General features: G+C 39.7%; 2 protein-coding genes across 2 annotated transcripts; both read right to left on the minus strand.

Moving 5' to 3' along the window:
• Positions 1–222: 222 nt before the first annotated feature.
• On the minus strand, positions 223–11,890 carry LOC147166858 (inter-alpha-trypsin inhibitor heavy chain H3-like). Its single transcript, XM_086086281.1, has 23 exons — positions 11,707–11,890; positions 9,728–9,769; positions 9,463–9,620; positions 9,280–9,384; positions 9,041–9,203; positions 8,848–8,958; positions 8,506–8,634; positions 8,264–8,380; positions 8,028–8,196; positions 6,177–6,302; positions 5,851–6,032; positions 5,555–5,743; positions 4,049–4,188; positions 3,717–3,877; positions 3,460–3,489; positions 3,343–3,381; positions 3,010–3,030; positions 2,884–2,925; positions 1,314–1,427; positions 1,046–1,247; positions 710–885; positions 485–596; positions 223–387 (listed from the first exon to the last, which is right to left on the minus strand). Exons 1-23 carry the CDS (start codon positions 11,842–11,844, stop codon positions 258–260), a joined length of 2,796 nt encoding a protein of 931 aa, XP_085942407.1. The 5' UTR covers positions 11,845–11,890; the 3' UTR covers positions 223–257.
• Positions 11,891–12,324: 434 nt separating this feature from the next.
• On the minus strand, positions 12,325–26,418 carry LOC147166859 (inter-alpha-trypsin inhibitor heavy chain H3-like). The gene is made up of 22 exons (XM_086086283.1): positions 26,270–26,418; positions 26,107–26,136; positions 25,009–25,032; positions 23,560–23,714; positions 22,965–23,069; positions 22,717–22,879; positions 22,527–22,637; positions 21,674–21,802; positions 21,476–21,592; positions 19,535–19,703; positions 19,343–19,468; positions 19,037–19,218; positions 17,444–17,629; positions 17,193–17,332; positions 16,480–16,640; positions 16,200–16,226; positions 16,042–16,092; positions 15,821–15,934; positions 15,406–15,607; positions 13,498–13,670; positions 12,629–12,740; positions 12,325–12,551 (listed from the first exon to the last, which is right to left on the minus strand). Exons 1-22 carry the CDS (start codon positions 26,381–26,383, stop codon positions 12,413–12,415), a joined length of 2,730 nt encoding a protein of 909 aa, XP_085942409.1. The 5' UTR covers positions 26,384–26,418; the 3' UTR covers positions 12,325–12,412.
• Between the last annotated feature and the right edge of the window lie 31 nt (positions 26,419–26,449).

A 26,449-nucleotide genomic window follows, 5' to 3' on the forward strand; every position in this document is an offset into this window, starting at 1 on the left:
ATTTATTAGTGCTCAAATAATAGTGTCTCACCTAAAGCAAAAACTGAAAACTGTTTTGTGCTCATCTTCTTACTTCTCAGTAAATTCATGTCCCTCATGTTAGCCCATCCGTAAGTACCTTTGAAAATAAAACAGTTTCGTACTTCAAACATTCATTCCCCAACAATAACTGCAATCTCCCACACTATGATATAGTTTGTGGGTCAGGGAACTTACAAATACTTTCTGTATACATATATGTTTATTTTTAAAAGGATTTAAAAGAGATTGGACACAATGTAATCAGATGCACTCCCGTCAATGAGACCAGCTCCATCATTGTCGACAAACCAGCAGGGAATATTCTCCCCGTTGATCACATCGTCGCTGAAATCCTTCTGCCAGTGTCTGCACAAGCGAGAAAACCAACGTCACTTTATGCATGAATTACCGGTACTCTTTAACACGGGTGTGTCGAGTGTTTAGCTTTACAAGCTCAGCATACCTGGTCACATTGAGAGTCTGTCCCTTCACATACATGATGGCATCCACTTTCTGCTGCAAATTCCCCAATTTTAGATCTGCCACTTCAAAATTAACACCATGGTAGAACTGGCCTGAGGTTCAAACAACATACATAGCTGCGTTTTATTTAACCATGAAAATCATTTTTGTAGTGATAGTATGCAGAAGGAAAATAAAAGGTCTACTCTGTTGCCATGGTTATTACCTAGCAACCCATGAACTGACTTGGTCAAATGATGGCTGTCCAGAGTGTAAAACCCCAAATAGTTCTGCTGATCATGTCGTCTTTTCCAAATCTTGGTATGCCTGATGACCATAAATTTGACGGAGTGCCTCAGTGTGACTGTGAGACTACAGTTCTTTGTCATCTGAAGGTCCATACTGAATGAGGAAGCAAAATATATTATTATTAATTGTACTATATTGTTATAAATAAAAGTACAGAGAAAGTCACATTATACACCGGTGCATGCTATTCACAGGATTTTTATGTTATAACACGGATTGTTGGAGAAATTTCAGATGACACAGTTTGACTCACTTGTTGTCTTTGAGAGAGGCAAAATCCGTCCACTGCATCTTGACCTGTTTCCCTCCATGGAACAGCAAGATATCCTGGGTGTTCACCTCCAGTTTTACCCCCAGAGCTTTGTGGCTGATCCCAAGACGGCCAAAGTAGGTGTTCATTTTTTGATCTGGGACAAACTTCTTCTTGCCGATAATCTCGCCATTCACAACAAAACCTGAAGGTAAAAAGGATTATTTTAGTCTCTGTGTTTTTCTCATTTGATGTATATTAAGGATGTGACCTGATTTGGGGTCCCGGACCAGGTTGAATATAATCCCTGGTTTGTCATTGATGTTGAAACACAGGGCATCTTCTCTGTCTGGGACTTCTATCATGAAATGTGGATCTCCATCCACTGTAAAAGTACAATGGGACATGTAAAAAAATACACAATAAATCCCTTAAGCATCTTTCTGTATTCATCATTTCACATGCACGATACAAGGGGGTTAAGAAAAAAAGAAATTAGCAAACGATTCTCGATTAAATCATCTCAAATTTCAACAAGATGTAAAACTAAAAATAAAGTTAACCTTTGTACTTTTTTCCGACTTTTTAATGTTCTTTCAAGTTTTCCCTTTTTTCCTTGTCATTGTTTGTTCGATCAACACGTAAACGCCGTGCGACGGTTTCTCCTGTGACGTCACCCAAGCACCACGTTACAAAAATCACAACAAGGAAAGAGAAAAACTTTAGGTGGTTGCTGTTTTTCTCTGCTTTTTATTTTATGTATTTGGCATGGATGAATGGTTTGAGTGAGAGGAGACGGCGTTTAGATGAAGAATTTGAAAAGGCTGACTCGCAAGTCACAAGTTTCGATCGACACGTAATCGCCTTGCGACGGTTTCTGTGATGTCACCCAAGCATGGCGCCGCAAAAATCAGAACATCAACGAGGAAAGAGAAAAACTTGTGGCAGTTGCCGTTTTTTTCTGCTTTTTTTAATGTACTTGGCATGTATGGATGGTTTGCGTGAGAAGAGACAGCGTCTAGATGAAGAATTTGGAAAGGCTAACAATAAAGTGGAACAAAAATAGGCAAAGGATTATTAAGAGAATTGTTTTGGTGGAAGAGACTTAAGCCGAGAATGCATCAGCGTCGCGCATGAAGGTAAGATAATTTTTTATACTGAATAATTTTTATCCAATCAGCACGAAAGCACGATCGGGAGTTTATCGGGCCGGCGGAGGACCTACCCTCAAGTAGGACCTTCGCTCGTCCCCGTAAGTTCCTGTAAATGTGGCTCGTTTGGGAAGGCTCTTGCAGTGGAGACGCGCACATACGGGGCTTACCCCGTAAATTTACCCCAAAGTTCCTGCGGTGGAAACGCGTCTTGTCCTAATGGTTCCTCATTGTCTCATAATTTTTTTCTTTCTTTCTCTGTTCTTTTTATCTATTTATATTAATTATTTTTATCATCATAGTTTTAAAATCCTTTATTTTTGTCTTTGCACTGAACGGCCTGCACTTAACTGTTGCGTCGCACTTGTTGTAATGACAATCTGAATCTGAGTCTTAATTTAGTTCCCTGGGTTGTTTTATTTTTTGTCGGCTCACATTTTCTGTTGTTTATGTTGTCACGTCTCCTGAGTCAAGTCATGTTCATTTATAAATATGTTTTATTTTTCAACACAAAGATCTTTTCATTTAATATGCCTAGAATATTTAGTTACTCAGGTAATTGTATTCCAAATAATGCCACTTTTTTGGGAAACCGTGTATATATCATTTGAATGTGAATCCTATGTAAAACCAACATCAATATAGGATCAAAATAGTTTGATGCAACAAAGAAAGTAAGAGTAAAACTACCATTTGATTGTTGCCGTGGATGTGCAGCATGGGCAGAGGAACCTGAGACAAATTATTTGAATACTGTGTTTATAGTAGTAGAGTCAAAAAATGCAATTATAATAAAGACAAAAGTGACTTTCGTACCATGGGTTCTCGCTTGTTGATCTGTTTGACAAACAAAATACAAACAGACCAATTCAGATTCATCTTAGTTGAAGTACAAACCTCTCATGGTCTATGATGCTGTTATTCATAACCAAAGAGCAAAGGCAAATCTCCCTGTTTAATTCTCTGGACATGACATATTTAGCAAAAACTGAGTCTACAAAAAACATCTAAATATATTCTCAATATATTATATAATACAATGAATAGTTCATATAATATACATTACATATCATACGAGTAGTGTGCAAAATAAAAACCTTGATAGATTCATGTAAATGAGTACGGCAGTAAGAATGAGAATGACTTTACGTTTTGATTGATGGCCTGGACTTGCAAAGGCCGAAGAGCCTAAGACAAGGAATTTCATATCATACATAAGTAATGTTGCCATTATGTTAATGTTAATGATTAAGAAATGTATCATACCTCTTTGTCTCTCTGCTTTTTGTCGTTGATCTGTTAAACAAACAAAACACAAACACATTTACACGAAATACTGCAAATCAGTTCCGTTTCTGACTTTTTCAGTTTCAAATGGTGTGTAAACTGTCCCTTAAGATGTACAGTATTTTTTTTTTTATACGGATTGGGATGTGGAAGGAAGGTGGAGTACACTGAATGAATCCGTGTGAATATTGCAAACATGGGATTGCCAATTCCTAAAACCCACGTATGTACTTTACCTTCTGTCAGCTTATCAGCAATGAGGGGGCTGTCTGGTCCGTCCTCACTTTCAGGCTTGGTGACCACCAGGGATGTGAGTGGGGTGACAAAGTTGTAGCGTAGCGACATGTCCAAGGCCTCGGCAGTGAAGTTGTCCTTTTCCTGTTGACTACCAACGCGACTGGGAGAAAAGTTAGCTGCTCAGTACAGTATTACACAAGAAGCACAGGAAAACTTAGGTGTAACTCTTTTAACGCGCGTCTTATCGACGTCTGTGATTGTGATTGCTTTGGGGGAAAGGTCAATTAAATAGTACAAATAAAGCTGAAAGAGGCATTCCAAATGAGCAAACCTCTTCTCCAGTAGCTGCTGGATGGTAAGGTAAGCCCACAGACGCTCTGTGAAGTCCCCAAAGATATACTTGTCTTCCGGATAGATCGCATCCCAGTCTGCCACATTGGCCTTCCCCTGCTCTTTGAAATCTGCCTCTGGCTGAAGGAGGAGAAAAAGAACCAGATCCGTTTTTGATGGCAGTATATGAACAGGGTTCAATTCAGTACAGCTTAATAGAATGCATCAAGAGGATCAAAATAATAGCTGTAAATTAAATACATTTTATGCAAGTAGTGCGGACCATATGACACATCTACATTTACTTTGTCAAAGGAAATCATTTGAATTGATACAAAGTAGTTGTGTAGTTTGTTCCCTCTATATCATGTATCTGTATGTCATTGAAGAGCATTTCAAATGAACTGTCAACGGTTCTTGTGGGTGTGGGGGGGATGCTCTTGTGTACTTTTGAGATTGGGGTTCTCAGAGCGGCTGAAATCATTCAGGAAGTCTGGTAGCTTCTCCTAAGCAGACAGATAGATAAGGTTTGGGTTTGAATTTAATCTGCCTCCTATTTTACTTGAAAGACACCATTTTAACTTATTTGGTCCTGGTTGCGTGCCTTCTTTTTCTTCTCTGGTGGAGAAGTACAGTCTTGGGGGTGAAGACATTCTAAAGCAATATCTGTCATCTAGTGGTGAACACGTTATTACATCGTAACATCTTTATTTCGAAAAAATTAGATGAGGGCCACTTGCCTTACCCTGACCCAAACTTTTATGTTGGGTATGTTTATTGGAAACCTGTAAATTAACATTTCAACCACTAGATCAGGGGTCGTCAACCCAAAATGTTGAAAGAGCCATACTGGATCAAAAAATAAATAAAATCTCTCTAGAGCCGCAAAAAAAAAAAAAAAACATATACAGTATCCTATAAGCCTTATAATAAAAGCAACACATACTGTAAATGTCTGTATCAGCCTACTATCAAAATGACTATAGGCTACAAATGCACAATGTTCATGATTAAATGTTTATTTCCACTGCAGCGCATCCTGGAGGGACTGACACGCTATGTGACTGCTCTGCTGTATGATGGTGCTAGAAATACAATAAAGAAACCTTTAATATCTTTAAAAACAAATTTTTCCACTTGCTGTACTGAAGATGAAATCACCAGAGCTGAGGAAATAGGGAACGACCAATCACGGCTCACCAGTTTTATGGGCTTGGTCGTTACCTGTATCTTCAGCACAGGTGATGTCATCTTCAATCGACAGCAAATGACAACATTTGTTTTTAAAAGTATTAATTGTTTATGAAAAATTAGGAAGTTATCACATTAATTACAGACAAAATATTATCTTCTTACTTTTGAAAATGGCTCAATGAGTCAAGTATCCCTTTAACTTGTAATTTTTGTCATACCAGTTGGAGCAACTATAATTTAGTCCATTCAACACCTGGACAAATTGAGTTCATAATTTGCACAGTATTATATACATTAATTCCTATTCACTCACCCCCTGTGCAAACACCTCCACGAGGAAGTTATCAAGCTCATTGCTGTCATCTAGCCGACCAGCCACCACAATCTCGGAGCCGTTGAACAAATGGCTGTGGTGATTTTTTGTCAGGATGTCTACAGTATTGCCCGGATAGTGCAGGTTCACCTCCAAGAGCAGTGGACTGGACACTTCTGCAAAGAAACCCTGGGGGGGGGGGGGGGGGGGGGTTTGGGATCAAAGCCATATACAGTACAATGCTGTTTTTTCCCTCACTTTAAAAATATAAACTTTATATTTGTCTCATACTGTACTTGGAGTTGAAGAGCTGCATCTGAAGCCTGAAAGATCCTGCGGGCCAGCCCTTTGTTTTGTTTGCTCATCACATCCAGAAAGGAGTAATCCACATCATTTCCAAATCCAAGACAAAAAAGAGATATGTTTCCATCAATAGCCTGGCGTACATTCTCCTGGATTGTCTGCAGGTTGGACACGCCTGTGTGTTGTTAAGAAGCTGTGTGAGTATCAGGTCACGCAATCCCAATTCCCTTTAGAGTTGCATTGTTTTTCACCAGATAAAATGAAAATACATAAATGTGTGTGGAACTTGCTGGTTCTTTTGCACTGAGATGAGGCTCACCGTGGTTTGGCATCCCATCAGTCAACAGTATAATCATATCCACACTCCTCTCGGGAAGCTGTTTATATTCTCTTTCCTTCTTTAACATTGTCACTGCTTCCAAAAGGGCATCGTTGATATCAGTAGCTGAAAGACAAATAGAAAATGAGCAGATTAAAGATGACATCAGCTAAAATATAGTTTGTGAAAAGGCACCCTTAGATAAATCTCGCAATATGTAACTCATTCCACAATTCGAGGACATTTTCTGATATCTTCTTCTTTGGTCAATTATGTTCTCCTGAAACAATATGTAACTATAGCCGTGGTAAAACTGATTCCGAAATATGATTTTGAACACCAAATAGCACTTGAGCACCCCATAAAATAGCTTCTTCTTTTTTTTCTCTCATCCCTCCCTTTCATGACCACCTTAATGTTAAAGTACCACTGATTGTCACACCCACCTAAGTGGGGCGAAATTCATTCTCGGCATTTGACCCATCCCCTGAGGGAGTGGTGAGCAGCAGCAGCTGCCGTGCTCAGGAATCATTTGGTGATCTAAACCCCTCAATTCCAACCCATAATGCTGAGTGTCAAGCAGGGCAGCAATGGGTCATATTTTTTAAAGTCTTTTGGCATGACCCGGCCAGGGATTGAACCCACGACCTTCCAGTCTCAGGGCGGACACACTAGGCAATTGAGCTGGTGATACCTTACAGCCATAACAGATCATTTAAGTTATTAATTGTTTTATCACACACACACAAATTTAGATTATGCTGTGAAGTTGTTTTTCTTAACATACATGCAACCCTGGTACTAAAACGTTTTTAACCATCCAGAGGAAGAAAAGAGAGCTACATGACTCAGGTGAAATGACATCCTCAATTGAATTGCTTTGGTCATAGAGTGTGTCACTCAAACAACACAATTATGTTAGCTGTTACTCATATTATCATGAAAACACATATTACTACTAAAGTATTAATTTTTTTTTGCTAAGTTTGTTCTTCACCAATTAGCATAGAAGCTAACACAGCTAGCATATATGCTTGAGCGAATACTCTAACCTTAGCATTGACAACATTGTTACTTGCAACCCAGTTAGTGTAATCAATTACTAGAGTAGCCTCATACTCATTCAAAATAAATATACCTTTATTTATTTGTAAAGTATTTACTTATTAGTAAAAAATAATAAAAAATTAAATATCGCTGGCGTCGGGCCAAAACCTCATAAATCCCAATTTTGTAAATGTAATATTTTTTCAAAAATCTATACTTTAGGTCAGTCCACGTGTGTATGTGTCAATTTTACGAGATATTGAACAATTTAAAGGGTTAAAAATGGCTAACTCTCTTTGCTGTTTTAACGTTAACTGTTGAACAAACATGTAGTTTTTGGAGTCTCCTAAAGAGTGAAAATTTTGGAGGTACAAGCAAGCGCTTTGCTTTTCAGCTGCCTCACAATAACAGGGTTTTGCCAAACATAACATAATAAATCAAAATTAAAAAAATGTTGGTGCCTAAATAATTTACCTCCAATTCTGGAATGACCAATACACAGTAGATTAGCGTTAAGCAAAGGCTCATGGGGAGAAACATGTATGTCCCTGGTCGGGTCATACCAAAGACTATAAAAATGGGACCCAATGCCGCCCTGCTTGACACTCAACATTAAAGGTTGGAATTGGGGGGGGGGGTTAGATCACCAAATGATTCCCGAGCACGGCCCCTGCTGCTGCTCACTGCTCCCTCAGGGGATGGGTCAAATGCAGGGAGCAAATTTCACCCCACTTAGGTGGGTGTGACAATCAGTGGTACTTTAACTTTAACAAACAATGCTAATCTTGGTCTCACTCCTCTAACCTCCCCTCTCCTTCAGTTTCCTGATGTAAGCAATGGCGTCTGTCACATTCTTTTTTGTGGCTTTCATGACAGAGCCCTTCCAGGTGACAATCTCAGAATCAAACAGGATGACAGCGAAGTGGTCGTCCTTATGGAGATCCTTCAGAATGGCTGCCAAGGCTTCCCGGGTCTGCAGAAGATTACATACAAAGATGTTTACATGCATAAAGACACACAGGACTTGCCTACACAATTACCTGTTTGATCTTTTCTCCGCTCATTGAGCCACTCCTGTCAACCACAAATATCACATTCTTTGGGACTGTGGGTAAGTCAGGTGGAGAGAAGAAGTGCACAAAGTAGCCGTTTACCATCTGAGGGAAAATATACACGAACATGGCACAGGTGTTATTCGGAAAGTAGAAATAGCAGGCTCTAAGGAGCATTGCAGGTGTCAATTTAAACGCACACTGGTACGGTTGAAAGTAGCAAAGCTTACCTGGACTTCCCCAAGACTTTCTTTTCGTTTGACATCATACTTGACAATAAAATCTCCATCAATTTGTGTGGCCACACATGACGGACACGTCCTCTGTTGTTCCATTGTTGGTGAGAAAGTGATGAGGGCCTAAAATATAAATACAGATTATAACTGTCAACACAGAATTACTCTGGCTGGCTGTGTTTTGTGTCTTTTTTCTTTCAATAATGCATGAGGTGCAGCCTATCTGTGACAAGAATTACGTTTTAGATCTGATGGCAACATTTGCTCCTAAATGAAAATTTAACACATCTTGGAATGATTGTGCTCAGCTTTATAAATTCCACTGGAAAGCTTAACCTTTGTATCTGTGACAGTTTTCTCCACCAGAGGGAGCAGTTGATTAGAGAGGAATGTCGCTGTGGCATCCACTGAAGCAAGGCCCTGAGGCTCAAAGATGCGAACTGTGATCTACACACGGACACAAAAGATGAATTTTAGAAGTAAATTCATTGTTATTTCATTATGAACACACACACAAAGTGTTGTCAACCTGAAAGTCTTGAACCGGTTGTTTGGGTTTCACTCGGGTCAGAATCTCATACTGGCCCAGTTTCCTCTGAAGCAGCTCCTCATATGTCAAAACGAAAATGACATTACTTTCGGCTGCAATGTTGACAGACACTGAAAACTGCTCCATCTGTCTTCCAGATGCCCTGAAATGATTTGTGGGTAGGCTACGGCGTTATTATATTGTAATGTGTTACATCCTGTGCCCTCAGTCCAACTTACTTGACCAGTCCAGCCGTCTTTCCTGAAGAAACTGCCTTCTCGTACTCCTTTTTTGCTTTCTCTTTCCCCTTCACCTCTCCAACATAAACTTTGCTATCAATTTCCCTGAAAGGCACATGAGAAGTTTGGAAAATGTGGGCTGTTTTGTGGAATACATTCATACATTATGCATTTTGAACTTACATGGTGAAGTTGGTGATGAAGGCCATCTTAGGCAGCTCCACTTGGAAGGTGATTTCCTGCGAGACGTTGGCTTTGTTCACAGCCTTGGAGGTCATGACGGTGTGGGCGAAACGAGACGTCACTGCACAGTCAACTGTGAAAGTGTGCACCTCCACCATCTGACAGGATCAACAAAACAGCAGGAACAGAGGGAAAAGGGGACTAGCTGTTAAATGTATTGTACATTTATTGATTTATTTATTTTGTATGCGTCATTCATTATAACCTGGCTCGTGTTCCCTATGTTCTCAGAGTCGATGCTTCTTTTCTGTTGGACAAAACAAAGGAAAAAAAGATTAACAACATTTTGTTCTCAAATAAACTGTTGCTCATCTGAATCACATTTTTCTGCAACCGTGCGTCTGCTGGTTGCAGCCAAAGTAACACACTCACTTTTACAACCAATTACACGCAATCATGAGAAAGAAGCCTTATGTGGGTGTGACAATTCAGTTATGATTATTATTCAGATCACTATTGGCAACCTAGTGTATATAATAGAAATGACAGTTTATCTGTAAATAATTTAAACAGAATACCATTATTGACTTGGTTCCCCCAGCTCTGCATTACTGAATAGTGTGTCACAAGATATTTAAAAAAATAATAATAATAAACAGTGATGCAGGATTCGTATTTTAAGAAAATATATTCTGACTTAAACATTTTGGACCATCTGATAAAATCCATATGAATCTTGTTATCTGTAAATGCTGCACAACTAAAAGACATTTTTAGATTATTTTCCTGTCCGTATTTATACAATTACTGTGGCTTCCGCCATATTCATAAACTATGTACAGTATGTTAGGTACTCTAAATTGTACATAGGTGTGAAGGTGAGTGGCTATTGGTCTATGTATATGTGCCCCTATTGACCTATTGATTATTCTATCGACCAGGTATGGGCATCTGGAATGATGGAGTGGGCCACAATTTTTCATCAGCACTAGTACTGGGCCACATATGACCACATAAGACCATGCACTTCCAGAAAAAAATTGTACTTCACAATATCTTATTATAGTCCATGTCTCATGACTCATGCTCATGCGCAATAAAAAGATCGAACCTTCAATCAAAATTGGATGTTTGTTACTCCAAATCTCCAAATTAATCGGCTTACTCACATTATGGCAGTATAAGACCCGGTGTAAATTCAACCAAGTGATACCTGCCATCTAGTGGTGAATGGTGATATTACCAAATAAAACTATAGCATGGAAAAAAGTAGGAAAAATGTGTCTATGTTTGACGCCCATTGAAATACATTGGGGAGGGGTGGGTGGCGGTTGGGAGGGGAAACATTTTTGTAAATCTTAAAAAAATTAATTAAAAAAAACACTGATAAACCTCCAATACCATGAAAAATGGTATTGGAGGTATATCTGCGTTAATTGTTTTTGTTTTATTTTTATTTATTTTTTTATGATTTACAAAATGTTTTTGTTCCTTCCCAATGCATGAAAAAAAGCTGGAGTCAACTGTAGTATAGGAAACGTGTCTATATATATATATATATATATATATATATATATATATTTTTTTTTTTTTTATCTTAATCAAGGGCACACTCACAGTTTGGGTGTGCTCCACCTGTGGCCCACTCACCACCAGTTGCTTATCCCTGATATAGCCAATGGATGAATAAATTGATAGTTATGCAATATAAACATATTTACATGTCCAGAATGTCTTTTTAGTATGACTCAATATTACACACACTGTATACTACTAAACTTCGCCATATCTTCAAATTGCTCATTTCAACAATGTTTGCTGGGTTTTACATTTGCCTGACTCGTTTTATTCCTGTTATTTCATGTGACTGGAACACACGACAATAAACATCCTGTGTTTTGAATCTTACATAACTGCTAGTTGGGGTAGAAAATAAATAAACTCCACCACGGTTAAGCCAGAAATCTCCATTTTAAATAGCTTTTAATATATTCTGACTAAATTGTGACTTCTAACTTTACTCCCCTCCAGCACTGTGACAGCTGTGCACTGCCAAAAACTTTTCTTTCTGAGGTTTTACAAGACATCCAGGCCTGAGATTGACATTGATTTGGGTGTGTGTGTGTGGGGGGGGGGGGGGGGGGGGTAAATTACTGACATTCATTTCTTTAAGGTACGAGACAAAAAGTTTAAAAAAAATAAAATAAAAACTTTGGATTTTCAATATTGTGCATTAAATATTACCTCCACATGAGCCTCTCTGTGGGAAACAGGCAGAGCTCCTTGCCCCTGAGCTGCAAGCACAAAGCAGACCCAAGCCCACGGTAGGACTCTCCAGAACACAGGCAGGCCCGCGACGAGGAAAGTCTGATCCCCAAGCATGGCTGAAAACAAGTACTCTGGGAATTCAAGGCATGTAAAAGAAAGTCTTCCCAAGATCTTTACTCCGCCCACGCATGTTCCTGGAGGCGGAACTTCTGTTTCCACTCTGACAGCATGAGTCAGTGGCCATCAGTGTGTGTTTTCCCGGAAATTGGCATGTGTGGGATAGAATTAAGAATGCACGGAAGGTTTTATAACCTGAAGTAAAATCTAGACTTGTCCATTCAGATGGATAGATTTGTTGCATCCAAGAAAACAAAGGCTTCTTTGTGCAAAAGGGAAGCCTTACATGAACTGTGATGAGCAGCACTTTTTGCTTCTTTTGGTGAGGGATCATAGTATGCAGTTTTGCTTTTCTTGTGCGAGAATTGGTGGAGTTTAAAGACAAAAGGGTGCATCCAGACTTTCCATCCTCTATACATATGAATGATAATAAAACTTGATTATGATTGCTTGATAATGTAAAAAAAAAATCTCAACTGTTGAAAATTAGTTTTTTATTTCACGCTTGTATGTTATGTTTTGTTATTATAGATCAAGACACAAACATAATTAGAAGGTTTGGTTTCTAAACAGTTTTAAAGAGGCCAGAGACAACGTAATCCGAGGCATCTCCGTCAATGATCCCTGTCCCATTATTATGAATGAACCAGCAGGGAACATTTTCTCCATTCTTCACATCTCTTCTGAAGTCTCTTTGCCAGCCCCTGTGGATCAGGAACACGTTGCATTGAACAAATGCTGAAACAATGCCGCTTATTTTAAAACACCACTGATGTCTTACCTGGTCACGTTGAGCTCATGTCCCTTGACGAACATGGTTGCATCTGGTTTCTCTGGGACTTCTCCTGGACGCAGGTTTGAGACCTCGTATTCAATCCCGTGATAGAACTGACCTGAAAAACGAGCCACCAATGTAAGATCATTTAAAGTACTGTATATTCTGTATTTGAGTTTTTTACACATAGTCCTGATTGCGCAACCCTCTAGCGTTCAATTTTGGAGGTTCAGCTGTATTGACTTGATGAGTGCATGTGTGGACCAGAAATTCGCATCCGGCGTCTTAGGAGGGGATAGCAGTGCACCATCAACACCGTGTATAGTGGAGATGGGGTGCTGCTGAGCTCGACTCGGGACGTCGTGAGACGATGGGTAAAGTACTTCGAAGTCCTCCTCAATTCCACCGACACGTCTTCCAGGAAGCAGAGTCTGGGGACTCTTAAGGTGGGCTCTTCTATCTTGTGGTTCGAAGTCACTGAGGTGGTTGGAAAGCTCCTCAGTGGCAGGGCCTCGGGGGTGGATGAGATCCGCTCGGAGTTCCTAAAGGCTCTGGATGTTGTGGGGTGGTCGTGGTTGACACGCCTCTACAACATTGCGTGGACATCGGGGACAGTGCCTCTGGATTGGCAGACCGGGGTGGTGGTCTACTTTTTAAGAAGGGGGACCGTAGGGTGTGTTCCAACTATAAAAGGATCACACTCCTCAGCCTCTCTGGTAAGGTCTATTCAGGGGTGCTGGAGAGGAGGGTCCGTCGGGAAGTCGAGGGAAGGGAAGTCTGGGCATCCCTCCTAAAGCTGCTGCCCCCGCAATTTGACCTCGGATAAGCAGTAGAAGATGGATGGATGGATGGATGGAGTGCATGTGTGGTTATACCTAGCAGACCGTGAACAGAAGGTGACAGGAGGTGGGTGTCCAGTGTGTAGAAGCCCAAATAATCCCGGTGGTACGGGTGGTTCTTCCACACTTTGTGTAGCAGGATCACAAACTTGACAGAATCTTTGAGAGTTACTGTCAGGCTGCGATCCTTGGTCAAGAGAATATCCATGCTAGAAAGAAAGGAGAGACGAGTAAAGTAGGGAGAAGGGACATGATGGCAGATGACGTCTCAGTCAGCATCAGTGTTGGGAAGGTTACTTTAAAAAAGTAATTATAGTTATTCATTGCTTGCTTAAAAAAGTTAGTAATTGAATTACTTCATAATAAAAGTAACTCGTTACCAGGCAAAGTAACTATTTTCACAAATTTTTAAAAATATATTAAATTATTTCGATTTTGTTTTCAATATTATTATTATTATTATTATTATTATTATATTTTTGTATAAGAAATTTAAATTATGTCCAGCTATATATTTATATTTATGTCACACAAATGCCTTACTCCATAATGACATATCATATAATAATAATAATAATAATTCATAAAATTTGGAGTGGTGCCAATTACTACAGCAAACATAATAATAATAAAAATAATTACTGGATATAAGGTGATTTGTGGCACATATGTCATCTCTGGGTAATTTGTAGACACAGGCATTTTTTATGATTGTTGCGGGCTAAAATAATCAATAATTTACAGTATAAAAGAAATAGCCACTGCTATGAAATATGCAGTGCTTAATACTATCATGGCCAAAATAATTGAAATAACTAGGCCCTGCTACTCCATTTCCTCCTCAAAATCATCAGCTTCCACTTGATCTCTCTGAAAAACTTTTGTACACTTTCAATTAAGAGAGTATGGCGATATATCTTCAGTTTGTAATTCTACACATTTAGACATGTTTAATGATCGATTTACGTCCGAAAACTGCCCAACTTTAGGCTTACATCATTCACATACAAATGTTATATAACTGTGCACAAATCTTTACTGTTATTTTGATTAATGTCACTCTTGTCAAAGTTGTCAAACCCGATGACTTCCAGGCGAGGAACGTGGACTCTTTGCTAAAATGCTAAGCCTTAAGGAAGGAAGACACGTCGTGACACGCTTCCCGCAGTACCTCCAAATTAAAAGTCACTACACAGTTCAGCTGTCAAGACACTTTTATTGTGACGAGGCCCGACAACAACTGCCTCTAACTGTGCGCAAATTGCGCACATTTTCAGAGCAAGAGTTCCGCAAAAGTGCAACACGACTGCACAATGTCTTGTAGCTTACTTCGAGCCTTGAAACTAATAAATGAATTGTAAAGCAACACATTTCACATACAATAACGATAACGGCGTTTCAAATATGGGGAGAATAATGAGTTAAATTGGTCTGTTTATGGAAAAAATAAACGGAGTTACCTAACGCCGTTATTCCCAACACTAGTCATCCATCATAAGTCAATATCACCCTTTGAAACGTAGTAGAGTGGACTTTTTGTTGTTGTTGGCATATTAGCGTTTAATGAGCTAAATGGTGAACCTTCAGTTAACAACACGATACATTTAGCAAGCTGTGTTTAACAAATACTCTATATTTTTAATGGTTGAAGGTTTTTATATCACTTCACTATGACAGAGCGGATATGTTAACCTCGAGAACATCCCTGATGTGCGACAATTTCGACCTGCAATGGGCAGGCCATACGGGAGTTCTGCCGAACTTCCCGATGGCCATCACGTCCCTGATACTGTATGTGAAAATGAAAATATTGGGCCACTTATAATAAATAAGACCATTGAGTTTCATTACTCCTCTACATTTTTATGATGACTGAATGACGTGATTCAGATGAGGACAACATCCATTTTTTACAGTGCTATTGACCCATGAACAAGCACTCACCTGTCTCCTTTGATGGAAGTTGTGTTGGACCACTGCAACCTGACCCGATTGCCATCTTGGAGCACTAAGACGTTTTTGGTGCTCACCTCCATTCTCACCCCTAAATGTTGGTGAATTATGGCAAAACGGCAAAAGTAGGTGTAGATTTTACCATCAGGAGGAATTTGCTTGTCTCCTATGATCTGGCCATTCACCAAAATACCTAATGAATGCGAAAACAACAGTTAGTTGCCATTGTCAGCATTAGACTGCAGGTTATAGTTGAGTGGGACAAGAATGACGAGGAGGGTATGTGAGGTGAGTGAGAAGGTCAACAATCTTGGCCTTTGCTCCTCATGAAAAATAATTCATCTGTATGATTTGCATTAGGAATGATATTTTTCCACATATGGTATGAATGAGAACTTGATTTAACCTGACTTTGTGTCTTTAACCAGGTTGTAAATAGTTCCTGGTTTGTCATTGATGTTGAAGCACAGGGCATCATCCCTGTCTGGGAGCTCTATGATGAAATGGGGATCGCCATCAACTGCAAACAATTAGAAATCAAATTATACATATCAAATGTGGATTTTCTTTTGTTTTAATGTGTAGTAGACCAAAAGACAATGTATATTAAACATTGAGAGTACTTACCAAAATATGAGGGTACAAAAGGGCTGGCTGGGGCTGAATGGTAATGATGTCCTGTACAACATCCCAGAAAAAAAATGCTGGTCCATTATCATTCATTCTTTCCAGGAATATACAACATTAAATACACATTATCTGTTGAGAAAAAAAAGCAGTCTTACTGTCACGCTCTGCCTGTTGTCTTTCCTCTGTCAGAGAAAAAGGAGGGAAAATAAATTGGCGCATCTTTGAGGAAAAGTTTGAGCGCAATTACAGTTGTGAAACTTTTATGAACAATTAATTAAAGCCCATTCAGTGATTTCAACACTTAAAAAAAAAAAAAGAATTTTAAAGGAAATATAACCAGTATAATTTAACTGGAAAAATGAGTCAAAGAGAACTGATAGCTTAGTCTATGATGGAGTTGACACCATCAGATCACTACAAAGATCCATGCCTTACCCTCTGTCAGTTTATCAGCAATGAGGGGGCTGTCTGGGCCATCATCAGTCTGAGGCTTGGTGACCACCATGGAGGTGAGCGGCGTGACAAAACTGTATCGTAGGGACATGTCCAAGGCCTTGGCTGTGGCATTTGCTTTCTCATCCTGGCTACCACTCTTGCTGTAAGAAAGAACACTGACATTATTCATCCATCCATTTTCTATGCCACTTATCCTCAATAGGTTACATGGAGAGCTGGGGCCTATCCTAGCTGACTTAAGGCGAGAGTTCAGGGTACAAAATGGACTGGTCACAGCTGGACATGTCATGGAGGTTTTCCATCCAGGTTTTAAGATGCTGCATAGAACAAAGTCAGTCAAGAGTTTTTAATGAGAAGACCATGTGTGTCTTGTTTTGTTGGATCTGACTGCAGTGTTTGATACAACGGACCACAGTATTCTGTTGGTTGGTTTGCAGCACCAGTTGAACATTCGCATTCCAGAGTAGTTTAGATCTTATTGGGCAGGCATGACTTGTTGTTGGGTGCTCAGAGTCCCACTCTGCCCCACTGTCGTCTGGTGTTCCACAGGGTTCCATTTTGGAGCCCCTGCTGTTTTCATTGTATTTGCTTAAGGCCACTTTCGTCTTGTCTGGAGGAAATCAAAACCTGGACGGTACTAAACTTCTTTAACTTCAACAACAAAAAGAAAACAGAAGAGCTAGTTGACTGACCTTTTATCCAGCAGCTGCTGGATATTAAGGTAAGCCCATAGACGCTCAGTGAACCCCCCAAAGATGTACTCTTCATCCGGGTAAATAGTGCCCCAATCCAGAGCGCTGGTCTGGCCCTGCACCTGGAATTTCTCCTCAAACTATAGAGCAGGAAAACAATTTAGGACATCTTAAAATGTAATATAGGCAAAGCGGACTGAAGTCAAATCCTCAGTTTGGTGGAAAGGTCAACAAAAGTCAAATGGTCTCACCCCCTGGGCAAACACTTCCACTAGGAAGTTGTCAAGGTTATTGTCCAACAGCCGACCAGCCACCACAATCTCAGACCCATTAAACAACTGGCTAAAGTGGTTGGTGGTCAGGAAGTCCACCGCATTGTCAGGGTAATGTAAATCCACTTTGGAAAGCAGTGGGCTGGACACCTCATCATAAAAACCCTGGAATGAATTCAGACAGAGATCAAGACAACCAAATTAGATTTTAATGTGTCTGCTCATGGCTGTAGTTAGACCCTAAAAGATACTGCTGGTGAAAGCAGCTGTAATTATTATGCATTGCTATTTTCCAAATATTGTCTTATTGGGTGACCAGCAGAGGTGGGTAGTAACAAGTTACATTTACTCCATTACATTTACTTGAGTAACTTTTTTAAAGTACTTCTAAGAGTAATTTTACTGCACAATACTTTTTACTTTTGAGTAGATGCGAGAAGAAGAAACGCTACTCTTACTTCGCTATATTGGGCTACATTAGAGTCGTATACCCCCATTTCATACATTAGATTTACCGTATTTTTACGGCCTTGCACACTCAAAAGTGTTAAATTTTCTCAGAAATTGACGGCCTGTCTAATAATGAGATGCGCCTTATGTGTGCACCGAGCTCCAAAATCTGTAAATGTTGTTGTGCGACTTCGGTTAGTGTTCCGCTTGACTGACTGTGTGGGAGCATTTCCGCAGACATTGCTTACATACAGGAAATGTAGCCCTGGTTGAGGACTGGCAGGCATGACGAGAACCTGAAAGAGTCAACTGAAAGATGACGTCTTGGTGCTTTCGCTTTAAGAAACTGCCACCTATGGTGATTAGACTGGGAGGCAGCGCCGAGCGAGTTATGCCACAATTTGTTAGCATGCTTGGACTAACGTGTCTGCTTGCACTGTTGTTCAAGCTTAATACGTTTTGGGTGGGGGGTTCATTTTATGATTTGAAGATGCCAGAATTTGCACATAATTTTATGTTTTTGTCTGTCTGATGAGATTGTTTTTAAAAAATAAATCAGACTTTATGTTCAAGCAGTTACTCAGTACTTGAGTATTATTTTCAGAGAATACTTTTTTACTTGTACTCGAGTGATTCTTTTAATGACTACTTTTTACTTTTACTTGAGTAATAATATTTTTGAAGTAACGCTACTCTTACTTGAGTACAATTGTTGGCTAACTCTACCCACCTCTGGTGACCAGTCCAGGGACTAGTATGCCACCTCGAGTCCAAAGTCGGATGGGATAGGCTCCAGCTAACCCGTGACACCAATAAGGACACGTGCTATACAGGATGGATGGATGGATGTGTGCTTTTTCTTTTTCTTTGACTTTGTGGATATGTGATGCCATTGGGGAATTGTAAAAATAATCAAAAATAAATGTACAACAAACAGTACACATGTGTCTGTACTGGCAGCAATACAATATGGTGAAATTCAATTTGAAAGCCAAACAAATTTATGTTGATGCTGCACTGGTACATTTCTGTAATGTGTTACCACATTTAGAATATTAGCCCTTAGCTTTACTTATACTAATAGTGGAAAAATAATGGATTGAATTGAATTGAATTCCCCACCTTCAATTGAAGAGTCGCATCTGAGCCCTCAAAGATTCTACGAGCCATTCCCTTGTTTCTTTGACTCAGCACATTCAAGAAGTTGTAGTCCACATCATTTCCAAATCCAAGACTGAACAGAGTTATGTTTCCACCACTCGCAGAAACAATATTCTTCTGGATCTTTTTCGGATTGGTCTCACCTTCAGAAGACAAAGCATGCCCATACATTATAAAATAAAAAATAAAAAAACATAATCCATTGACTGAGAAAGCAGCAAATGCAGACCGTTCCACCCCAATGAAGACACAAAAGTGAATACTCACCAGGACCGGGCATTCCGTCAGTGAGTAAAAGGATCATGTCAATGCTTCTCTCTGGGATCCTCTTCTCTGCTCTATCTTTCAGCAGCATGTTTACACCTCTTAACAATGCATCATTTATGTTAGTGCCTAGAAAGACAACATGCAATAAGAAAAGCATTTGCAGGTTTATAAAATTGTGCTTCTTTGGTTTACCTCCTCGTGCGGACAACTGCTTGACAAATGTTATGGCTTGAGTCACGTTCTTCTTTGTCGCTTTAGTTAGTGTTTGTTCCCAACAAGTGATCTCATCATCAAATTCGACGATGGCAAAATAGTCATCCTCTTTCAGATCTTGAAGGATGGCTTGCATTGCTTCTCGGGTCTGGAAGGTAAGCATCTGCTCATCAATAACTTCAGACTTTCCAAGCTTGAGGGCTCCACCACTCACACATCATGTTTTGAACATGCAGAATTACCACCAACTGATCAGTGCTTTTATTCTCTGCACTGTGGTTAATTCCAGTGGAGTGCAGTCTGGATAGGCAAGGTAGGCTGTGCCTACCCCAGGGTGAAATGAAAGTTGAAACTGTTTGCCTTTTTCTATTTATTTTAATTATTTCTTTCATTTCAGAAAGCCTACACTACCTATAGATTTAAAAGAGTCAACGTTTGGTGTTTTTCATACCTCAATTAAAAATGGCATTACTTCGTCTGGCCTGCAGGCAAAAATGCTGCAAAAATGATCCTCCTGAAGGTACACCGCTAATGTGCTTTTCCCAGCCCCATCCACGTAGCGATGTGTGTTCGCGCATGCGTAGTCAGTTTCCCAGTAAAAAAGTCCTTTACGCAAATAGGTAGATCGCTACGCAGCCTTTTTACGTCTCTGTATTATTCCTATGCGAACGTATTTGTGAATTCAAAACACACTTAGTGCACAGCAAAGCGGTAAGATGACGCCACTCTGGAGAATATAAAACTGTTTTCACACTTTTCTTTTGAGGGAAAACGCCGTCTTTTGAAGGATGAGAGACCAACGCCTTAGCTACTGGATGTTCAGCAAAGTAAGGGACAAATAATTATTCGTACATTTTTCACAAAGAATGGTGCAAAAGGAAAGATTGGCTTTGTGGTTTGTGCTTCGATTAACTGGCTGTTTCACTTTACATTGTGTTTGGCATTGCTATTACTATTGCTAGCTTGTTTATGTGAGGAAATAGGCCGTTTTACAGGGAGATATTCACTTTATTACATTCTTTCCGGGCGTCCGGGCGGGTTTGAAATGGTCCGTTTTTCGTTGTGCGACAAAAGGGAGGCAGAGTTCACTGCAACATTTACTGTGGCTGGCAGACTGCGCACTGGCTGACGGTGGCCCAGAACTTTAGCTGAGTGGCAAGTTTTGCGCTGCCGCATTGGAGGCGATGGGTACGAACCCCGCTCAAGGTAAAAATAAAAATAAAGATCCATCCATCCATCCATCCATTTTCTGTACCGCTTGTCCTCACAAGGGTCGCGGGGTTGCTGGAGCCTATCCCAGTTGGGTTCGGGCAGTAGGCGGGGTACACCCTGAACTGGTTGCCAGCCAATCGCAGGGCACACAGAGACGAACAACCATACTCACAATCCAAAAAAAAATAAAAATAAAAATAAAGATTTCGGAGCAAAAAATGTAAGACTTCAAAAGAGAGTAATGTTTTTTTTGTTTGTTTTTCTACCCATACAGAGGAGACATATGTTAAAATGGTTTGAATGTATGGCATCCTGTATCTGAACATCAAATATCTCGAGGTCTGGCTGAGTGTCCTCTTTTTTTGTATAATAATTTATTGTGATAATAAATCTAGTAACTCAGGTTGAACTATCCTGCTGATTAAAATAACATGCGGAGCGAGTTTTATTCGGAGATTCATCCAAATGGAACAAGCTGCTACTCACAATTAGAGAAGCAGGCATTACCTTTAAGATCTCAACTTCAGCTGGGTCAAAACTGACACGTTACATTCCTCAAAATATTCTGTATGATCATTATATTATGTTTCTAAACTACTTTAAAATCATTTCCTTTCTTCCTTGTGTTAATGTGTGGGTATCCGTACTGTATGGTATTGAAATCTTTTGCCAATGCACACTGACAAAAAAATTCCAACAGTCTCTTACCTGGCGCATTTTATGTCCATACATTGAGCCGCTCCTATCAATGACAAACACTACATTTGTTGGGACTCTTGGCAGGTCGGGTGGTGCAAAGAAGTGCACAAAGTATCCGTTGACAATCTGAGGGGCGGAAAAACTCTATAAGTCCAATGACAAGCGTGGCGATCCAAACTATCTCATCATAAGAATTTCACAGATGACCTGTATGTCCCCGAGGCTCGTTGCGCGATTCACGTCATATGTGATGAGCAAATCTCCATCGATCAGCGTTCCATCACAGCCTGGACATTTTCTCTGCTGATCCAGACTTGGTGAGAAAGCAATGTGTGCCTGGAAGTAGGACCAAATTTGGCAATCAATCAACTTGCAAATGAAAAGCATTTTGGAACTCATTCACATGGCGGGTTTGTGATCTTGATATTGTTTATTCCATTTGTAATGTTCATAAAATTGTTTGACAGACACAAAGGCTGAATTGAAAGGACTATTCCGAACAAACACTTAGAATCGGATAGCTTGTGATCGGAATTAGGCCTCTTTTAAATGTGGGTACAACTCTGGTATGTATCGGACATCCGCCAAGTGAGTGAAGTATAAACAGTCAGATGGGATGTAGGTATACCCCGATGATGCGAGCTTGACGTCATACAAATACTCCGATCGGTGATGTATAATGACCCCGCTCCCCCAAACAACACAAACAAACCAAATAACACCTTACGTGAATCTAAACTACAGCAAATGTTAAGAGAATTAAATCTATTGTTGTATGATCTAAATTCCAGCTTATCATAAAGAAGCACAGGTGCACCTTTATTTGTTATTGTTCAGCTCCTTGTTCTCACTGTCAAGTGTTGATCCCAAGATCAGGGTTGGGCATTCCAGGACCAGAAAGTAAAAACCCTGAAACTGTTTTCCTTTAGTCACAGGTGCTTCTACTCAACAGGTGGAGACCTGCTTGCCAGTTGAGTAGAAGTACCTGTGGCTAAAGGTTTTCTCAGAGTTTTCACTTTCTGGACCTGGATTTCTCAACCCTGCCCAAGCTGTAATGTACCTTCTTCTCTGTGACAGTTTTCTCCACCAGGGGAAGCAGATCGTTGGAGAGGAATGCAGCATGGGTTTCAACGTAAGAAATGCCTTGAGGCTCGTAGATGTTTGTCACAATCTAATTCAAACACATGCACAAATTGTCAAACTTCATTCAGCACCAGTTGCAAGATTGGTAAATGAAGATGGATATTAACCTGAAACTCCTGGACAAGTTGTTTGGGTTTCACTCGGATCAGAATCTCATACTGGCCCAGTTTTCTCTGAAGGAGCTCCTCGTGGGTCAAAACGAAAGTGACGTTACTTTCGGCTGCAATGTTGACAGACACTGAAAACGTTTCCATCTTCCTCCCAGAAGCTCTTGATGGGAGCACAAAAGAAGTTATGAGAAGATGATCCAGAAATGTCTCATTTGACTTGACCAGTCCAGCAGTCGACGACTTACTTGACCAGCCCGGCAGTCTGTCCTGAAGAAACCGCCTTCTCATACTGTTTCTTGGCTTTCTCTTTCTCCTTCACTTCTCCGACATAAACTTGACCACCAATTTCCCTAAGAAAAGTGAAGAAAGACATTTGAACAATGTCAAACTCAAGGTCAGAATGGACATTAAATCTCTTCAAACAGATAAGCAGTTTTATGCCTTGCGTTATGTTCCCTTCCTGGACTGAAGCATGACCTTAAACCAGAGGTGGGCAATCTCGGTCCTCGAGGGCCGGAGTCCTGCAGGTTTTGGAGGTTTCTCACTTCCAACGCAAGCTGATTCCAATCAACAGGATCATTATCAGGCTTATGCAGAGCTTGCTAATGAGCTGATCATATATCAGCTGTGTTGGAGAAAGGCAACATGCAAAACCTGCAGGACTCTGGCCCTCGATGCCCACCTCTGCCTTAAACCCAGGTTGGATACCGCACACTGATTTTTGGCATACCGCCACACCACTAGGTGGTTAAATATGAATGTGGTTTCAGTTTTTGAGAGCAACCATAACAACACTAAATTGGGCCCCCCTATTCTAAAATATCATCATGGGGAACTTACATGGTGAAGTTAGTGATGAAGGCAGTTTTCGGGAGATCCACTTCAAAGAAGATTTCCTGCGAGACGTTGGCTTTGTTCAAAGCCGTTGAGGTCATGACGGTGTGAGCAAAACGAGACGTCACAGCACAGTCCACCTTCACACTATGCACCTCCACCTGAGATGAAGAGAGGGAAGCATTGCGAAAACCTTTTGAGCATTCCGTCAATATCATTAGGGAAAACCCTTTCCAACTGATGACAGTTTTTCTGTCAATAGGACTGCTGTCAAACAATTCACATGAGAATTTCAGGAAGATGTGCTGTTGGTTTTAGTTATTCTGCTAGGAATGATAATGGTGGTAAACAGGCTTGGGGAGTAACGGAATACGTGTACCGCTGTTACGTAATCAGATTGCAAAAAAAAAAAATCTAACTGTATTCCATTACAGTTACAGGAAAAAATATGTAATCAGATTACAGGTACATTTATTAAAAATTACTTCGAGGGATTACAATTTCTACGATGAGAGAGAGTGCGAAAGAGGGCGAAAGAGAGACAGAGAGAGAGAGAGGGACAGAGCGAGAGAGAGCGCGTGCACGCCCGGTCGAGTCGGACCGTTGCTACATGTCGGGAGGAGGAAATGGCGACCGGTATTCACTGGAACTTACTCGGAGCGAAAGTTTGAGCTGAGAGTCCAGCGGCATGCTACGCGATGTAACTTCTTGCTAGCTAGCCCGCTAGCCTACAACCATAATGTGAGTTACACCTTCTAAACAAATTTTCCTCCCACCAATTCACTATTTAAACATCATACACAACTTATACACGGCTAAAAGTTCATTTTGCAGTTAATGTCACACATCGTCATCCTCATTGGATGACTATCTATCTATCTATCTATCTATCTATCTATCTATCTATCTATCTATCTATCTATCTATCTATCTATCTATCTATCTATCTATCTATCTATCTATCTATCTATCTATCTATCTATCTATCTATCTATCTATCTATCTATCTATCTATCTATCTATCTATCTATCTGTGAGGTGTGATTGCTTTCAGTGACAGTTCGAAGACAGCATATGGCCTTCAATCAATCAATCAATCAATCAATCAATCAATCAATCTGCCTACATGCTTTTTAATTGCACAAGGATTGTTGCTATTTGTAGTCACCCCAGGTCCCTATCACCCGCAAATAGCAGGGGCACATTGTATAGAATATATATTGTGGTGATATTTATTTTTAGTTTGTCTTCATGAGCATACTCAATATTGGAGTAATCCAAAAGTAATCCAGTTACATTACTTTAATATTATGGTACTTGGATTATGTTACTAAATACATTTTTCAGCAGGTAACTTGTAACTGTAATGGATTACATTTTAAAAGTAACATCATTAGGCCTATCCATCACTACAATAGAATACGGTATATGAATTCACGCAGATCTTTTCCTCACCGTGACAGCCTGCGTACTTCTTTTCTGTAAGAAAAGAACAGACAATTACACATTATGATAAGCAAGTCAATGGTTCACATTTTAAGTGCTAAACCACTAGAAGCTCTTACGCACAGCACAGGCCAAAAGTTTGGCTACACACACACACTATACACAATAAACATCTTACGATCTTCTTTATAAAATGTTTTACAACATCCACTAGATTGACACCCCCCCCCCCCATGCTTATGATTGAGCACTTTTAAAGCATTAAATGACTTTTTTTTCAAAATCTTTTCTTGAGCTAGTGTGTGTTTTTTGTTTTAGTAATTTTTGTAGACTATCTTTTATTTCTGTCATTTCTTTTTAAATGTCTTTACAAAGACAATGTTCTTTGTTTTGCTTTTAAATGTATTTGTAATCATGTAAAGTACAATGCGTTATATTAAATAAAGCTGCTGTAACCCGTTTATTTTCTTTACATTCTGTTTTATTAGGTTTTTATATTTTACAACACAGTGCTATTTTTTGTTTATTGAAAATGTATCAAAAAAATGTGGTGGAGTAACTTGACTACAAGCTTGTCTACACTACTAACTCATTCACCGCCATTGACAGTTATAGACTTTAAAAAAATTATTTGAACTATTTCTATTAGTTTAACTTTTTTTTGTAGTATGAAAACCTAGAAAAAAAATTGTACATTTAGAACAGATATACAATTTGTGATTAATCGTGAGTTAACTAGTGAAGTCATGCGATTAATTACGATTACAAATTTTAATCGCCTGATTTTTAATTATCTTTTCTTCTTTTTTTTAAACAAAACTTTTTTGTTTAATCTTTAATAATCTTTTTTTTTTAAGAAAATATTATTAAAAATTAGGGGCGCCAGGCGATTACAATTTTTAATCGTAATTAATCGCATGACGATTAATCACAAATTTTATATCTGTTTTAATACAATTAAAAAATAATCTAGGTTTTCATACTCTTGTTAACAAAAGTGAGAAAAATTGTTAAACTAATAGAAATAGTTCAAATGAATTTTTGACGTCTATAGCTGTCAATGGCAGTGAATGAGTTAAGTAGGTATCAATCATTTCTGGCAAATACCTGCAGTGACCTGGCAGGATGTCTTGCCTCCTATGAAAACAAACACAGCAAACAAACATGGAGGGTAGAACTCAGAAAACGTTCCTGGAATGACCAAGGCACAAAAATTATTCAAATCTTGCATCTAAAACTCCGTTTCACATGTCATAAGTCAGAATATTACCTCAGCAGCTCCATCTGGTCCAGGGATGACCAAATCTGCCTGAGCCGGGCTGGGCAGCCACAGGCAGGCGCTGCCCCACAGCAGCACTAGTCCAACAGTCAAAGCTCCAGACATGACCAAAGCTCAACTGAACACAGGGTTACTTCACCACTGAGATACATAAGTGCTCTGGCCAGGGGG

Source organism: Leptonotus elevatus, chromosome 10 (assembly GCF_054856555.1).
Source record: "Leptonotus elevatus isolate MCC_2025b chromosome 10, RoL_Lele_1.0, whole genome shotgun sequence".
Taxonomy (NCBI): Eukaryota; Metazoa; Chordata; class Actinopteri; order Syngnathiformes; family Syngnathidae; genus Leptonotus; species Leptonotus elevatus.